Source organism: Crotalus tigris, unplaced genomic scaffold (assembly GCF_016545835.1).
Source record: "Crotalus tigris isolate CLP2741 ecotype Arizona unplaced genomic scaffold, ASM1654583v1 scf7180000024397.1630199, whole genome shotgun sequence".
NCBI lineage: Eukaryota > Metazoa > Chordata > Lepidosauria > Squamata > Viperidae > Crotalus > Crotalus tigris.
The window spans coordinates 437,481-456,750 of NW_024100565.1; the positions used below are offsets into that span (position 1 = coordinate 437,481).

The window sequence follows — 19,270 nt, forward strand, 5'->3', positions numbered from 1 at the left end:
CACTCAGTGATAGTCATAGGATACTAAATAAGCAATCAACCTAAATCATACTAGGATACTAAATAAAACAGTTCATATAAATTTGTAAGATACAAACAACAAAGTTATAGTCATAAGAAGATAAGGAAATAGGTAATAGGAAAAATGAGAAGGATAATAGCAATACAGCCCTACTAAGTAGTTTGACTCTTGTGGGAATTAGTTGTTTAGCAGAGTGATGGCATGAGGGAAGAAACTGTCCTTGTATCTATTGTTTTGATGTGTAATGCCCTATATCATCGTCTTGAGGGAAGTTGAAACAACTTATGTCCAGGATGTGAAGGGTCTGTAGATAATTTCACAGCCCTCTTTCTGGCTCCTGCAGTATACAGGTGCTCAGGCAGGCTGGTAGCAATTGTTTTTTCTGCAGTTCTAACTATCTGTTGAAGTCTGTATCTGCCTTGTTTGGTTGCAGTGCCAAACAAAATAGGCACAGACTTCAATGGATAGTTTGTTTTCTCAGAAGACAGTGATAGACCAGGTCTAAATTCTTAGTTTTGAGGTCATCCAGGATCAGACATACACAATTGAATTGGGATTCCAGACAAAGGAACATAAAGCTAGATTTCAAGGATTTGTTGGGGATGAAAATGCATCAAAAGTAGTTACATTATACGTCTTCAAATACTGTTTTCATCTTCCTTCATATTTGGGACAATTGTCCATAAAAATTGTAGTGCTGTTGCATTTGTGTGTTTAAACTGCTTTTCTTCCCATCTCCATGGACAAATTCATTTGCATGTTACATGTATTATTATCACTATTCTTTTATTTCCAAAATAATCTGCAATTTAACATTAGATAAGGATTTCTCTGCATTGTAGGTGTTTAAACCTGGCCACCATTAGGATTATAGTATGAGCCCAGTGAAATCTGCAAGATCAGATATTACCAATTTGTTATTTGCTGCTCATATAAATTGTTGGTCTCCTTGTGAATTTAGTTGCATGGAAGGGGAGGGGTCCTAGTTTTTTGTAACTGCTATTTTTTATCTTACTGAGAATAGTAGTAATTTCAAATTAGCTTATTTTCAATTGACATGAAGTATGTGAATTTTATATTCGGGCTACCTATGCCTAAACAAGTATATTCACATATAAAAGTAAGAAACAATCTAAAGAAATAGCAAAGTAAAATGTGAACCATCATGTTTTTCTTCATTTCTTCCACTCTGTTTACCTTCCCTCTGAACTTGGCTGGAAATAGTTTGTTTCCCCTATATTATCCAGTGACCAGAAAAATAAATAAATGTAATAATGGAGTCTGTAACAATGTCCTTTTTGCCAGCAAAGCCTGAATAAAGTTCAGAAAGTGGTAAGATCTAAAATATTTATGCTGGGCCTCTGGGTAATAACTTTCCTGTAATTTTGTGAAGATTTGCTATCCCAAATCTTAATTCATTATTATAGCCCTTACAAAACACAAAACCAGTGCTTTCTGGTATTTTCTTATTTGCACAGTGTGAAGGATTCATTGTTCTAGTTTAATTTGTTTCATGTGGTGTTTTTGAGTACATTCCATACAGAGCAGTTATTGAATTTCTCTGACTGTCATTATATACCCGAACAACCTTTAGGAACTCTCATTCTCCATCTCCAGTTTTATAATATGCTTCATATTTTAAGGATTGACATAATTAGCTGCTGCTTTTTAGCTAAACATATCTAGGGCTAAAGGATTATATTAACATTATAGTAGTGGAACTTTAATCTGTGTAATGGTTATAACATACTTCCTCAATGTAAAATTAAATTCAGACTTGAAGTTCAATTTCCGTCTCCTACACTCTTTGAATAGCATTAGACAAGCAAGATATTCTTTGCAATGAAGAAACAATATAAACAGGGTATTCTCATTTCTGTGTTGCTAAAACATTATGGCATTTCAGATATTAATTTGGGAATAATATAGTTAGATGCTGCTTGCTCCTCATCTTAACTGTTTTATGAGGAGAGATGCAATTTGAATGGAAGTCATAATTGAACATTATCTTGGTTTCAGCCCGTGCTTAAATATTATGCTAAGATTAAAAATTAACAGTCAGACTTTTTTCAGTTTACAGTTCCTATAAAGCAAATCAGTATAGTTATGGATTATTGAGGTTATAATCTGAAACATCTGAAGGGCACCAGATTTCCTATCTCAGATAAAGCCATAAGTGTTCAGTATGGATTATGAACAGTACCTTGGGCCATACTGTTCCATACGCAATATGTATTTTGCATTATATATTAGTTGAGGTTTATGGGTTTGTCTTTCACATCTGCTTTGTTCCTAGTGCTGGCTAGTACTTTCACACTGTATAATCTGTATAAACTGTATATTCAGCAAGAATACAAAATCAAATAGAGATATCTGTTCAGAATAAGCTTCTATTGGGTTCTCTCAGGTTCCATATTTGAAGATCCTAGGATGAGGCAAGTGAGTCATCCTATGCTACATGGTGACTCTGTGCAAATGTGGTGTCTGGGGCAAAAGATGTATCTACCTGTCTTCTTTCTGAACCTGATTTCCGTGTTTTGGAAATTTCAAACAGAGAACAATCTCAACTGAAGCACCTAGGTCTGCCTTCCTAACTTGATATATTGAGGCTAAATGGTCAGCTATAATGACCATCTCCAGCCAAACTAGATACAGTTGATTTAGGCTATCTATGAACTGTAGCCTCAGTTTACTTCAAAACTGAGACCCCGGAATTTGAATACAAAGAGAAGGGGGTCAAATGCATTTCTCTTAGTTATATTCCCAGCAGAAGACATATTTCCTAAAATTCAACTACGACTTTGTGGGGAGGAGAGGGGTGGCACAAACAAGAGAAAGGGAAATTACTGCCAGGCCATTTTCCATCTCTGAGGTTAAAATCCTGTCCTATTCCTATTGTCCTGAGGGAACCCCATTATGGAATTCAGTAGCAATTATTTGTAAGTTAGTATCCACTGTTTCCTCTCAACTGAGGTTGAAGGTCCTTTCCATTACCCAACTCACCCTTTCCCACCTCATGAACAGACACCAACTTTAGCGCAAAGGATATGGGGGAGAGGAAAATTAACAGACATGCCAATATAATTTGGCCAGCCAGCCTTTGCCTTCTTCAAAATAGACAAATTGGAAGTTGTGCAGGTGTTCTCCAGTTTTATGATTTTTTATTTCCAAACTGGCTCTTGGTGTTATTTAAACTTTATTTGAATGCTTTTATTTTTGTGTTATGATTTTAATTGTGGCATCTAGGTGCTGGACTAGAATTGGAAGTTGGTGAGTTCTAGTTCTCCCTTAGACATGAACTCATATTGAAATGAGTTATACATCCCTCAAGAGCACTTTTTCCCCCACTGAGGATCACATCTGAGGTAGCTCTCTCCATCAGTTGCTATATTGAGAAGGCCATATAAAAAGATCAGGTAGGACAGCCAGCTTGCTTCCTTGTCACTTTACGGTGGCCATGCCAACCTTGGTTTGACTCTCAAAACAGGTCTTTCTTTGGCTCTTAGATTTCATGGTTTTTATGGGATAAAGATCAAAGACTCAGAACTTTTGTATTCCCGTTTTCCAGTATTTGCAGTCAGTATAGGAATTGTATTAGGGATTACAGGAGTTGTAGTCCAAAATAGAACCTTCAGAGCCATAAAATGTCCACCCCTGCTTCAACTGAGTCATTATCTATAAGAAAAGCAAATGTAATAGAGTTCTGTTCAATACTACATAACTTTAGTTTATATGGTCATTTTCAACTATCCTAATTTAAGAAGCTTCTCTTTCCTAGAACATCTTGTTTAACTATGTTACCCATTCTGTTGCTAAAAAGGAGTTTGCCACCAGTGGAAATAAATCAGATTGTTGTTGTTTAATGAGCTTTTCAATTAACATATTCAGTGGTTCAGATAAATAGGTTTAAGAGGTGATGATCCTGTTTAGCACTCAGGTTTAATTGTCAAATTGTGGCAATTGAAGGACATCTCTAGGGATAAGAGTTGACACAGATCTTGATTGGATAATAGAAATCAAAGCTAAAGCATGATAAAAAGGAGTAGCGAAAGCCACAAGGATAACTGTAAAATAAAGTAATGTTCTCTTGTTTGACATTTCTACCAGCATTTTGGGTGTTAAACTCTGATTTGAATTTAAAACGATGGTAGAACAAAATATAGCATAACTCATTCTTTCTCTTTTCTTCCCTTTCTCCCTTAAAGTTGCACGTAGAGCAGGGGTGTCAAACTGCCGGCCTCTGGGCCGGATGCGTCACGCCAAAACTGCGCCCACCTCATTGCCGGCAATGGGGGGAAAAGTTGCGCTACGTTGCGACACGTCACATGACATTGCGAGGTATATGTTTTTATTAGAAGTCTGAAACAAATACAGTCTTCCCAATGTTCTGTTGAACTATCCATGATCAGCTGTCATTTGGCAGAAACAAAACTGTGCTGTGATCCTGAAGTCCTTTGACAAGCAAGTTAGGGAAAGTCCTGGCATGTGTTGCCCTCTCTCTTCCTTCAGGCCAGCCTGCCTCTCCAATTTTACCCATTGCTTTGCTTTGTTGGCCTGGCTGCCTGCTGTTACTGATATTCCAACATGGCAATTCCTACTAGCCCTCAAGCTTTCCCTCTTCCCCCAGATGTTGACAATGGGCTGGGCAGTACATCCCATTGGCCCACCTATCTCCTGATCTTCCCAATGTTTCCTCTGTTCTCTTGCCCTTCAGCTGTTGCTATTGGTGTCCTGTTGCTGGCCTTGGTTTTTCTTTCACTGTTAACCCACACCCTGAAACCATTTTTGCCTCAAACAACTTTCTTTCAATCCATATCTTGGCCAAAACAACTTTCTTTATCTGGACTAGTTACACATGCTTCCTTCTGTGTATGAAACCACCCCAGACCATTTGTTCTGTGCATGTTTATTGTTGGTTTGTTAATGAATCTAGGTATGTAACATATCTAGTTACATAAATAGCAGGGGGTGAAATAGAAGCATGTATTACTAAGAATAAAGAGACTAAAGAATATATTTTACTAGTGAAATGCTATCTCTTATGATATCTTCTTCTTTGCCACTGGGGGTTGTATATTAAAGCACTACGGAAACAATGTTTGAATGAATGATTGGCTGTTGCAGTGAAATTGTGATTCTGAACATGCCTGAACAAACAGATCTGATACTGTAAATGAAATTGTGATTTCTGCACAAGTGGTAGATATTTTGCAGAATAATACAGTTGGAGCGATAATGACTTAAATTTTTCATTTGATCATCATTCATAGTATTAAATTTCAGAATTATATTAAAATACTTAACCATTTCTTTGACCATTATATAGTACTTGGTCGTACATACTCATGCTCTCATAACCACTTTATCCTACTATCATAGGGGGGCTGCCTTTTAAGACCATATACCAGTAGAAGGATCAATTAGTCCAAAAAGCAGAAGTCTGGTTATTAGTGGATACTTGCTGACATAAATATATTATGCTTGTGCTCCGGGCCCTGCCCTAGCTTCCTGTTAGTTTCCATGTGTAATTAAAAATACTAGTTTAAGTTTTTAAAGCTCTACATGGCTTGGTAACAAAGTTATCTGCAGGACTGTCTCCTCAGCTCAGTTTCAACCCATTTATTAGTAGAAGTGGAAACTTACGTTTTTCTCTGGCACTGCTGATGCTATGAAACACCCTGTCCACTCATAATCTTGGGCCTACCTTGTTAGCCTTCAGGAGATGATTGAGTTATAAATGTGACCCTGTATTTTTATTTAAATTGGTTGTTTTTATTATTTTATCCATGATTCCATTATATTTTATTATATAAAAATATACCGTGGATATTTTATTTTTGAAATTCTAACCATACTGTCAGCCCTCCAGATAAGAAATACCAACCATGAGTACTAACACTAGCTTTGTTGTAAGGTTGTAGTAACAGAATCTTGCAAGTCTGAAAGCACTTCTCTCTTCCAAAGAAACTAGGGAGGATCCCTTCTGGGAAGCTTGTCACATCCCCATTCCTTCTGTGGGCTGAGATAATCGTTGTCTAGGCTATACCTCTTTCTTCTCCTTGTTTGTCAAGGATATTCTGACCTACCATTACTCCCAACAAGTATCTCAGTTGGACTGGATAAAACAAATATTGTCATCTTGTCTAAATGTAATCTGCACTGCAAATTCAGTTTTTCAGAGTAAACCTAATAGTAATGGCAAAGCACTTTGTGCCTCCAGAAGTTGTGGGAGCTCCAATACTGAAAGTATTTAAGAAGAGATTGGGCAACCATTTGTCTGAATTGGTGTAAGGTTTCCTGCCTGAGCAGGGGGGGTTGGACTAGAAGACCTCCAAGGTCCCTTCCAATGCTGTTATTCTGGAAGGAAGACCAGAAATTAGAGAGCCTGCAATTAATGTTTTACAAGAAGAAAAAATGCAGTTCCATTCCTTACGCACATTGATCAGAGAACAAATCTTACAAACTGCCTTGACTATACCTGTATAGAAAATTAATTTACACACTATTTATAGTTATTGTCCATCCTTTCCAATCTACTTATTATTAGAACCAGCTTCTTGGAAATGAAACATTAGTTTTATTTCCTAATATAACTGACTAGAGAATAAGAACTAGAAGCAGAGACAAAGTACTGTTAGTCTGGAACTTCAGTCTTTAAACCCCAAGTAGAAATGAACAACTAAATATTTAAAAATCATAGCATGTTACTGACAAGCCACTCTTTATTTTTCTTTCAGGTTTATGCTCGAATGTCTGAAGTCTTGGGAATAACTGATGACAACCAAGTTTTAGAAACATTTATGTCAAAAATGTGAGTTTATGTCCATTATTGTATGGTTTTTTATTGCCAGAGTTTATGATTTAAATATTAAATTTAATGCATGGCAATGTTAAGTATTAATCTTTAGATTTTCAATTTCAGAATACACTTATATGTAATCCATATTATCTTTCAGTCTCTTCCTCACTGCCACTGGTTAACAGTATTATTCTGTTACTTCATTTTGATTGAAATTTGAAAATTTGCTATTTTTCATATTTTCCATTTATGTATAACTTTAAACTTTAATTATATTGCAAAAGTAGAAAAATTATCTTTTTCTTCCAATTTAGTAATTGCATTAATTAAAACTATTTATGATAATCTTGACATTAAAAGGGAAGAGGATAAGCAAAAGAGTATTGCAGCTTCCAGGGTTATTATGCAATTGCTTGCACCTACCCTGCAGAAGACTTCATTTTATATAGGATAAAGTTTTTATAATATATATATATATATATATATATATATATATATATATATATATATATATATATATATATATATCTCTACAATATATGTTTATAAACATTTTCTTTTTAATGTTTTAGTGTTACAAACCTTAAATATTGGGGGACATGTGAGCCTGTGATTTCAAGAACACTTCAGTTTTTAAATGATCTTTCTGTTGGATATCCTTTTAATTGTGTATTATACATGATATCTGAAAGCAGACGGTTAAAAAGAGAAATTGAAATGGAATTGGAATTTTAAACAGTCTTAATGTACAGAGATGTTTAACATTAGTCATTTAGTTAGCTTTTTTGATGCATAAAACATGTTTAAAATATTTGTCTTTTTTGAATATAAGTTCTTCAACTTTTTAATGAGCTATCAAACTAATTTCCTGCTTTAATAAGTAAAGTCTGACAACACTAAGTATTAGACTATGGTTAATAACCCACAGTGGCTGGATGTAAACAGCATGTAAGGCAAAACCAATAAAATGCTCTGTGTTTATCACAAAGGTGAGTAACCTGTAACCCTCCAGATATTGCTGAGTTTCAATTCCCAGCAGTTCCATTCAGTATTACCAGTTGTGAAGGATGCTGGGAGCAGTAGTTCGGCATTATATGAGAGCCCATAGGTTGCTCAACTTTAGTGTGCTGTGTGAAGCTAGTCTCTCACTTTTCATTCATTCATTCATTCATTCATTCATTCTTTAAATTCATAATGGCTGCCCACTCCAGCAGCCTTTGTGCATCTTACAAATTCCAATTCTAAATTAAACAATTTAAAACATAGACGAAACAGCCTGAACTAAAAACTGTCATTAAAATGCAGTACAACAGCTCTCTTCCCCAATATATTAACCCCATGCTTGGGACCAAAGCAAGATTTTAAGGACTTTTCAAGGACCCTGGGCACCATTTGTATTTTTGGGGAGATGCTGTTCTAAAGGGTGGGAGCTGCAACAAAGAAGCCATACTTTCTTAGTCCTACAAGATGGCAACACTGAGGTTGGTGTTCTAAGAGGCAGTAATTCTTGCCCTCTAATGTGATCCACTTAATATTTCACCCCGAGTTAAATATTTGAAATGTACTCAATGCTGAAATTCACTAGGACTTTACTCTTAGTAGTGAACATTCCCTGGGAATTTAGTTTCATCAGAGCCATTGAGGAAGTAACTATTTCCTGGGCATGATTTGCGGGACTGCAGTCCTGATTCTTGATCCATCTACCAAGAAATAGATTTCATTCACACAGAATGCAAACTTACTGTTAGATAAGCTCATTTCAGAATCTATAGTCTAGTTCAGGGATCTTCAAACTTGGCCCTTCTATGACTTGTGGACTTCAACTCCCAGAATTCCTCAGCCAGGCATGCTGGCCTAGCTGAGGAATTCTGGGAGTTGAAGTCCACAAGTCATAAAAGGGCCAAGTTTGAAGACCCCTGGTCTTGTTCCTTCACTCCTCAAGAACTACAGTAAAAATATGCTCCTTCTCTGAGCAGTTATGCACAGAGCCATCTCAGAAACCATCTCCTACCACTGTTGTGCAAACTTGAAGCTTCCTAGAAAGCAGGAAAAAAGAAAATCTTCCTAGTCTTGTCATTTGTGTCTCCTTTCTCAGAGACACAGACAGTATTTGTTACTCCAAGGCTCCCTGATTTCACTCTTTCTCTACAAAAAAGATATGACTTTCTTTAAATATTCCCTGCTGTTAATACGGTGACTCTGCAGGTATTTCATCCTGAAGCATTTCATCTTGACAAAAAGCAAACAAACAAACACTTTTATGCCTTAAATGATTATTTCCACAGATCTCAGAACTCAAGAACCTGGACGCAGGTTGAGCATTAGCACTGTAGAAGTGGTCCAAAGCACTCTGTTTCACAAAGCTTTTAATATTTTTTATTCTGTCCAGTTGCTTTTTAATTATTGAGATAATATTCCATTCCATGCTTCTTAGTAGGCTTAGATTTCAGCTGCTGTTGTTTCAGTTTAGTGTTTTGTTCCCTTTGCTGCAAAATGCAGTCTTCATTACAGTATAATTTTAATTCTTCTATTTTTGTAAACTACTTTATTATGTCCTTCAAAAAGGAGGGAGTGCTTTTTTTCTTTCAGGGAATGGAGACATCCACATTTAGTTTACATGGGGCATACTAAAGATTGTTCTTAAAAATATTGATTAGTGCCAGGACAGTTTTTTAAATTTTTATGTATTTTTATATAAAAATGAACATTTTTGTGTATTTAATAAAGTCATTTTACACTACAAATTAGTTTGATGAGAAATGTTAGCAGTTTCTGGAGCTACATTCAGGCTTTCAGTCCATATATCGCTTGAGGGCCTATGTTATCAAGCATAAGCCATAAAGAGAGATTATTTTTAACATCTGTGCTACTTGGGCAGGATACTCAGAACATGTAGAAGCAAATACAGTTTTATAACTTTCAATGTGCAATTTCTGAAGAAAAAGCTTCACTCACTCATTCACATATATGTTCATACATATCAACCCTGTCAGTCAGTTTCAGTTGAGGTGGGACCTCAATGAAATATTACATTTCCACCCTCTCTTATAACTTTCAGTGGTGTTTGCACCATTTGGCATTTTCCCATTTGAGTACAATTATATGGAAATTATCTTTTCTTTGAGAACCATCTCTTCATTCAGGTATTCCTCATGTTACATAAGCTGAACACTTCCAAAAAACACCCTTTTGGATCTTTTAGTGGGTCTTACTTATTACATTGTTCATACATGTCAGCTAAACTAATGCATAGCACAAAACTATATAGCACTAACAATATGATAGCTAAAACATGGCTTTAAATCAATATATAGGGATGATGAGCGAAAGACAAGAAGCAGATATAAAAGGACACAAGCATAAACTCAAATTCGAGCCTGTTTTTGTAGTGATAAAGATGATAAAGTGAAGCTCCTTCTCTTCTTTATTGCATTTGCCAAGGTTCACTATTCATAGTGACCAGATCCTTACTAGAGAAAGATGGAATGAAAAACCTAGTGAGTGTAAATTGTGACCATCTGTTATTCATTCCAGGTTGGAAGTTGAGTGGACAGAATGATGATGATAATGGGGTAAGAACTTAGAATGTTTGGAGTCTGGATGAAAAGAAACAGGCTCAGATTTGTTAATTCAGAAGCCTGCTTAAGACAATACCAACTTTGGTTCTTCATGGGGCAGCACTCCCCAAAAGAGCAAATTCACATAATTTGGTGGACATCTGGGACTCAAGGCTTGTTGTGGAAGAGCAGGATAGCGGCTGTGACCAAAAGACTCTTTGATAAGCTTTAGCTGGTATGTCTGTTGTGCTCTTGGTAGCTATTAGATTTCTTTATAGTGTATGTCAGAATGGGCAATATTCTCTATAGAGGACTCATACCTACAGGCCCAGAACATATGCACTTCCAGAGCACAAATGTCCATATACAAATCCCTTAACTCCTTCAGTTTTCAGTATTTTTCCCATTGATAATAAGTGTAGCACATTTGTCCAGCCCAAATTCCATTGCAAAATCTTGGCTGTATATAGATAGTGTTGAGCAGCAATTCCATTTCAGATGTTTTTCCATACTGCTTCAGTTGTATAGGAAGTGGGATAGCCTGGCAGATGTTGTTGATGTTTCATAACCATGGCCTGACTTATTCAGTATTGTTGACAGGAGAATTAATGGAGTGACAAATGGTAGTGAGTCTCCTTAAAAGATTCCCCTCTTAATGTTAATCTCTTCCAGTCTATCACAATTGACCAACAACTATGTCTCCCATTGTGCCATGGATCTTTGCACAAAGCTTTCGGAGGGCTCCTCTTATTTCTAGTCACTTGATTATCCAATCATGGCAGGGAGTCAAATGCCTTCAGATGCTCCATGTAAAGGAGGTGGGATAGCCTGGCAGAAGTTTTTGATGTTTCATAGCCATGGCCTGACTTGTTCAGTAGCCATGCTACATTCAACTTGGTCTACCTTCTCTTGCAGTTTTACAGAATCATTTTGACAATTAAGAACTGATCTTTTGTTCCTCTGCTATTTGGGAGATCTCCTTTTTGCTCAGGTGGAAAGACTTCTTTTCAATTAGATTATGGATATCTTTTTGCCTAGGCCACACTGAGTGAAGAGGAATTATCTTGGGCCTCATATAATATAGTTAATGTACATAATTAATGTTAAGAGTTTATGGTCTTGTGTGATGGGATTACTAGCTATCCATCGCCTCATGCAGCCCATGGGCCGTGGGTTGGACACCCCTGAACTAGATGGTGTCGGACTGTATCAGCTATCATATCAATTAAAAATTTTAAAGTTTTTGGTAAGTGGCCTATAGTCGCCTAGTGCTGTCCTTTTGTTGGATCTTTCATTGTCAAGTAGGTTTTGCCAGATGTTAACCAATCTTCAATTTCGTCTCCTTGCAACATGTTGTTATATTATTATTATTAGGATTATTCAAGGCTATAGTGTTTTTGTTCTTTTATAATCCTTTTAGTTGACAAATAATTTTACTCAGTTATTTGATTTAATAAGCAGTATGAAAAGTTCTTAGGTTATATACAAAATCATATTAGCTTTGCAAATTATTTCCTTAATTGGCCGCATGAAATGAACATTATTTTGAATAAATAAAATGTTGCCAACTAATAAATCATCCAAAATTGCATAATTTTTATCTTTTACCTGTTTTAAGTGGATGCAGCACGGTAAAGCTAACCTAATGGTTGTTTCATTTTATTCTTGTGTGTTAGTATTAGTTAAGTTTAAAACTGTGTTTCTTGGCAAATGAGAAAAGAATTCTGAAGTATTAAGACACCCACTTTTCTGCTAGAATTTAATATGCAACTTTTTATTGGAAAATAATCGTCCTTGTCTGGCAAAATTCACCATGCAATATTTCTGTTAGTAGACATAATGTAATAAAGGCAGGGAGGGCTATTTATCACAACAAATTTTGAGGATTTCAGGATTCTTTTTATTATTTTAATATATTTCTTTGGTATTAAATCAGAAAAATGATAAATTACACCTGTCGAGGTTGCTTTTCCTTTTTGCTGGAAAATGATGAACAACCCAATTTTGCTGGTCATTTTGGCTTTTACCAGTACATACTTTTTTCCTCTTAAAAATTTATTGGCTCAGCTTTTAAAGAATAATACTGAAGTACTTTTTATTTCTTACATATGAAGTGTTTATAAATACTTCTGGTATTGCAAACTGTGACCTTTATAACATTGCATTAGTTTATCAGAGCAACTCTGGCTGTAGTGCTCACTTAACACAAGCATGCTTCATTCTGATGGGGATTATGCCAGTGTGGTAGGTTGAAGATTAAGCTCCCATTACATATATAACATTTTGTGAGAAGCACTGGATTTTTTTTGGCCATCACATTCCATTGACTCATTTTCAAAACACAGAGTACATTAAATTGCGGTTAATTTAAGAGGCTAAAAAATAATTAATTTATTTTTAAATGCCTTCTCATTGTTTAATTCATTCATATGTATATAATGTCCTTTCGGTAACAATTGCCATGTATTTCTTGAGATTGTTGCTTTTATTATGTATGAGGATTATTTATTGCTATGGGGGTTATGTAACACTTTAAAAATAATTTTAGAAAGGATAAAAGACATGAAAGGGGAGAAATGTTAAGCAACACGAGGCAACAAATGATTTGTGTTGCTGTCTTCTTTTGTATTATTTTAACACTTTTTCCAGGCTTGCATATTTAGAGATATATTAGCCCAATTTGATTTTAAGGCTCGGTTATTTGAATTATAAATCATTACGTCCCTTCTAGCTTGATCAGTCATGGAATAGCTTTGAATTCATTTACATAATGGAATGTGTTAGTGTTTCTTTTACGATGGTGCAGCAGTGCTGCTTTCATGTATTCTCTTTTGTTTCTAATAATTAACTTTATCATAATGTTTCCTGTAACTGGGTGTGTCTACTTGTGTGTCTACTGCTTTTGTTTGTTTTTGTGAAGTTACTGCATACAAATTGACTCTTACAATTTGAAGTTTCCACTTCCTCATGTTTGGATTGACTGAAACTTTTCTTTAGATTTAAGAAATGTAGAGTTCTCAACCTGAAATGTTTGGTTTAGGTTGGTAATATTTGCATTAATAATTAATAATTGAAAAAAATCTGGAAAAAAATTAAAATGAACATTTTAAAATCTTATCCATTACCAAAAAGGAAGGCAGCTTACTTAAAACTTGGGTTATTGAGCAATGAACCATGCAGTGATCTGAACCTGGCTTCCCCAATCTGGTACCTCCCAGAAGGATTGAGACTACATTCCAGAAGTCTTTCAGTTTTATTTGCAACCTATCTAGAAGCTACCAGCTCAAGAAGGTTGGTACTTCTTTACATATATTCATGTAAAAAAAAAATATGGCCATTTTCCAGTATTGATTTTAAGTGTGTTGATAACTATCATGAGTTTATGATCATGAAATCTAACCAGTCAGTTTTGTTTAAACTTTCTACATGCTTATAACATGAATTATTGCCATTATGTAAATAGTATTAAAAGTAAATTTCTAAATTTGAGGACAGATAAGGTGTATGCAGGTGAAACCTCAAAGATGTGGATATGTACTTGAGATAAAAGGAAATATAGGTATTTTTATATTTTCACTTTGATTTAAATAATTTCCAGATTGCCAGTAAAAAAAGGTCAGTAAAGATCAATTTACTGCTACAATTTCAATTCTGTTCCTACATCCTGGATACTGTAATGGTTGGTTCACAGATAGATGATAATTCAGAACTCAGTGGTATATACCACAAACTCCTCTGTTATCAGTAAAAAGAAATTCCTCCCTTCTTGTGCACAAAAATAAAAATAAAAATGAGAAAGCTCTGCCCTAAGGAGGATAAGGACAGGAATAATTCAATTGCTGAAATTCTTGTAACCCTCTGCCTTTCATCTCAATACTTTTTTAAAAGAAGAGTCTAAGTTCATAGAATCGTAGGGGCTGGAAGGTATCTTGGTGGTCTTCTAATCCAATCTTCCCAAGACACGAGTGCTTATTCCATCCCAGACAAATGATTGTCCAATCTTTTCTTGAAAACCTTCAGCAATGGAGGGCTCACAATTCTGGGAGGAAAGCTGTTCCATTGACTAATTGTTCTCACTGTTAGGACATTTCTCTTAAGTTCTAGATTGGATCTCCCTCCGACTAGTTTCCATCCACTGTGCCTTGTCCTGCCCTCAGGTGCTTTGGAGAATAAATCAATCCCATCTTTCCTGTGACATTCTTTCAAGTATTGGAAAATGGCTATCATGTCACCCTTAAGGCTTCTCTTCATTAGACTAAAGTTATTATTCCCTTAGTTATTCATCATATGGTTTAGCCTCCAAACCCCTTATCATCTTTGTTGTGCTTCTCTGCACTCTTTCTAGGTCTCACCATCTTTGTATTGTGGTGACCAAAACTGGACACAATACTCCAAGTGTGGCTTTACTAGTGCATTCTAGAGAAGTACTATCACTTCTTGTGATCTTGGTGCTTTCCCTTTGTTGATGCAGCCTAGGACTGCATTGGCTTTTTGGCAGCTGCAGCATACTACTGGCTCATACTTAAGTGATGATACACCAGGACGTGTAGATCCCTCTCACAGGTACTACTATTGAGCCAGTACTGCCTATTCTGTATCTTGTTTGGTTTTTCCTGCAAAAGAGCAGAACTTTATTTTTCTCATCAATTAACTGCATCTTATTGAATAGGGCCCAGTGCTCAAGTCTGTCAAGATTCTCCTGAATCTTGAGTCTGTCTTCCAAAGTGTAAGCAGTTCCCTGCAGCTTGGTGTCATTTGCAGATTTGATCAGCGCTTGGCAAGTTACGTTGTCCAAAAAATACTTTGTCCAAAATTAATTCTTCAAAGTAAGGTTTTCAGTTTTTAAGATTCTTAGTGTTTATTAGTTTGGATAATAGGTTTTGAACTATTTCCCAGTAATGATGCCAACTGTGGTAAATTGATAAAGGCACCCTCAAATTGAGTTTGATTCTTGGTGACTATAGGAAAGTTCAAATAGTTTGTCTTTTTCAACAATCTAGAAATGGATTTGCCTTCTCCAAGATGAATGTATATTTGCTTATTAATTTTCAAAGGCCATGAAAGATTACACCCATCCCACTTTTCCCATTGTTGTATATTTCCCATTGGTTTCCTTAAAAAAAAAACATATATGCATGTGCGCTCATCTATATACAATTATATATACATACATACATACATACATACATACATACATGAATAAAAGAATAAAATACGATCACCAGGAGGGTTGAAGTAAGAATACTTTACTAAAAATATACTTATACTAAAAAGTTGCCAAGCTTTCGCTGGGGGAACTCCCCAGCATCGTCAGGGCTAAAAGGCCATTACAATAAAGGTGGTTTAAGTAGGTTCAAGTAATGTTTGCGCATGGCTCCTAGACTGTGTTACTGGCCCTGATTGGCCAGCTGATAACCAAGATGTGTCTATAAAGTTATGTTCTTTTCTTCGGATGCCCTTCCCTATCCCTCCACTTCCCTTCCTCTTCCGATAATACCAACGCCTGCCGTATCGGGGGGAGGATTCAATCTGATGTTTTCTTGTGTCTTATGATCTCAGATAAGAGCTGTTGACATGACAAAGGAGGAGAGAGGTATACAATTGGGAAGGGATATTAACCCACAGTTAGTGGAACCCTATCCCCATCATAAGATACAAGAAAACATCAGATTGAATCCTCCCCCCGATACGGCAGGCGTTGGTATTATCGGAAGAGGAGGGGATGCAAGGTTACTAACGCCTCCAAAGACCAATAGTGGAAGGATAGGGAAGGGCATCCGAAGAAAAGAACATAACGTTATAGACGCATCTTGGTTACCAGGTGGCCAATCAGGGCCAGTAACACGGTCTAGGAGCCGTGCGCAAATGTTACTTGAACCTACTTAAACCACCTTTATTGTAATGGCCTTTTAGCCCTGACGATGCTGGGGAGTTCCCCCAGCGAAAGCTTGGCAACTTTTTAGTATAAGTATATTTTTAGTAAAGTATTCTTACTTCAACCCTCCCGGTGATCGTATTTTATTCTTTTATTCATAATTATGCCTGGGAGTCGCATTTTTACCAATATTCTTGAATATATATATATGTATGTATGTATGTATGTATGTATATATGTATGTGTGTGTGTGTGTATGTGTGTGTGTGTGTATTTATATATTATAAAATTTGGATTGCTAACAAAGAATTAAGGGAGAATGGGATAGCTATTTCGACTTTCTTAACTCTCTTCAGCCAAACTTACCCTTCTGAGATTTGAGCCTGGGCTGTGTGCATGTTAGGCAGCTGTATTAACCTCTAGGCCACAGGCTCTTTCTCACTTTGTCAGCTGTATCAGGGAGGGAAGAGAAAGGGGGAGGAGATTTACCTTGAGTGTTTCTTGATGCACCCTGTCAGCCCAAATATGGGAGGAAGAAATCTTTCTTTTTCTTTTCTTTTGCCTGTATATACATACACACATACATATATACATATATGTTGTTAACTCTTATTTGTTGTTAGAATTTTAAATGATGTGTGTGGTATTAACCAATTAATTTGACTGTGTTATTTTCCTTAACGAAAAATACTTATATCCTTTTAAAAAAGCTTGTGAAAATAGATGCTGTGAAGTTCATGCTACAAAATCATATGGTAGGCCTTTTTAGTTTGTTTTAATATTTTTAAAAATTGCTAATTTTAAATCGTGAATAAATTTATTTTGTTATCTGTTCTTTACTACCAGAGTAAACACTTTCCATTCTTGGGTGTCAATGATAATTATGGTTTGACCGATCTTAGATGCAGAACAACCTTCTATACTGCTCTTACACGTCTCCTCATGGTAGATTTGGGTAAGAATGTGTTCATCTTTTTTCTTCTGGTATTGCACAGATTTCTTTACAGTGTTCTTAATAATTAATTCTTAATAATTAATTCTTAGCACTAGTGCTATTTTTTTTTCAGCCAAAATAAAACCATGTTAGATAATTCTGAAAATGTTATGTTGAAATCTAGTAACTTAGATTACATATAAAGAAGGCAAATTTTGAGGTTTGCATTCATTAAAGGGTAAATTATTGAGTCCTAAAGCATGTTTCAGGATATGCAAATGCATCTTCTTTTTGCAGCTTATCTCAATACACTTATCTCTTTGTAACTTGCACTGTACATTCTCTGCTTATGTTATTCAGAACCTTCTAGAGCTACGTTTTGTATTTGTCACTTTCCATTCTCATCACTTTGAAAAAAGAATTAATTAAAATTCTAGATAAGCCCAATCTAACCACAAATCTTCGTAGAGAAATTCTCGAATTTTGGAAAATAATTTAATATCAGAGTTACATCTTTGATTTTAAATTCTTACCAAGAATTTGGTCCAACATTGTATTAATCTCTAATTAGATTCTTCCAATTTCTTAAGGTTTTTTTTTCCAACTACCATAGCAGTTACACATTTGGAACCTTTATCTTTAATCTGTGACTCCTTAATATATTTTAAATAGACTCATAGTGTTATTTCTTTCTTTCTTTTTTCCGAAAGTGGGCTAAAGGTTATATGGTTATAAAAGCTGCATTTTTAAAGTACCAACAGTATGGAAGTAAACATTTTCTTCTGGTGGGTACTCCATGTATCTCACACAAAATAAATAAATAAATAAATAATAACAAATCTGATGTTGGAGAAATGACATGTAGTTAAGTAATGCCTTCACTACCAAGCACTTCCCTAAACAGGAGAGTACAGATAGTCTTCCCACTTGTGAATTCTCTGGGAAAAAAGCATTAAGACTGTTCAGTTTTGAAACTTGCAGTGCACAATAGCCAAAGAGACTTTATAGCCTATCTGCAAATGTAAGATATTGAAATAGTTGTTGATGGCTACAATCATGTTTTTCCTACTTAGCAGATTGTAAACACGGTCTCATTACTGGCAAGCCAAATACCTTAATACTCTGGGTTGGGTATTCTAAATTTAGAAGTGATCAAAATAACTCAGCGAGTAAGTTGAGAAAGTGAAAAATGTTTTAGCATTGTAACCCTGATCCCTTCATCCAATTTTCTCCTCCCAGTCATTTCAGTGGAATTTCACCTTACTTTGAACAGTCCTAGTCAATCTCCATGTGATTCTCTAGAACTAGCTCTCCATGTCACTCAATGAAGGGGTGTATCTAGAATTTCTGAGTCCATATTAATTTTATCAGACATGATGATGCCACAATAATTGGACTGTTTGTATCAAGAACTGTTGATAGTACAGTAAAGCTGTGTATTTCATTTGCCTGGAGGACTCTGTTTCTCAACCTGTTGTCATTATCTTCCTACTCAGTGGAATCCTATCAAAAATAACTATAATAACCCTAACCATAACCAGACTAATTGTATACAGATAGCCTCCTGATGACCATGTCAGCCTTGGTTTTCTCTCTGCCATCTGTTAAAATAATTAGATACCTCTCACAGGATGCTTAGGTCTGGATCTTTATGGGGGCAAAAATGATCCCTCATTATTCAGTCTAACAATGTGGAACATTCTTATATGGTTCTCCCTGCATTCAAGCCCAGGAGACACTTATAACTGCAAAATGAAAACAACACTGTAGTGAGCAAAACCTATTCTTGAAAATGAAAGGTATTTGAAATATTTGTAACCAAAAACCAACTGACCACATCTACTGTTTGATATACTACTTGCTTTCTACTGTTGAGAAATATTTGACTTCTCATCCCTAATGGTTCATCACTTTCTAGTGGATGCGATACTGTATCCCATCTCCCACCTCTAGCAATTTAATTAAATGCTTCCTAAAAAGTTTGAACCTTTAACAGCTTGTTAAAGTAGGCAAAGATATTGTGCCAATAGCACTTTGGTAACATATTGAGTATCACTATGAATCCAGTGATCTACCTTCATGTG

The 19,270-nt window shown here is 35.7% G+C and overlaps 1 protein-coding gene across 4 annotated transcripts in view; it reads left to right on the forward strand.

Annotated features, from left to right (window-relative positions):
* RANBP17 (RAN binding protein 17) overlaps positions 1-19,270 on the forward strand; it is a 207,575-nt gene that overhangs the window by 108,868 nt on the left and 79,437 nt on the right. For all 4 annotated transcript variants that reach the window (XM_039329446.1, XM_039329448.1, XM_039329447.1 and 1 more), the window contains exons 15-18: positions 6,759-6,832; positions 7,393-7,473; positions 16,944-17,007; positions 17,099-17,207. In XM_039329446.1, coding sequence (XP_039185380.1) covers positions 6,759-6,832; positions 7,393-7,473; positions 16,944-17,007; positions 17,099-17,207 — 328 coding nt within the window. The remainder of the gene's footprint in view (positions 1-6,758; positions 6,833-7,392; positions 7,474-16,943; positions 17,008-17,098; positions 17,208-19,270) is intronic.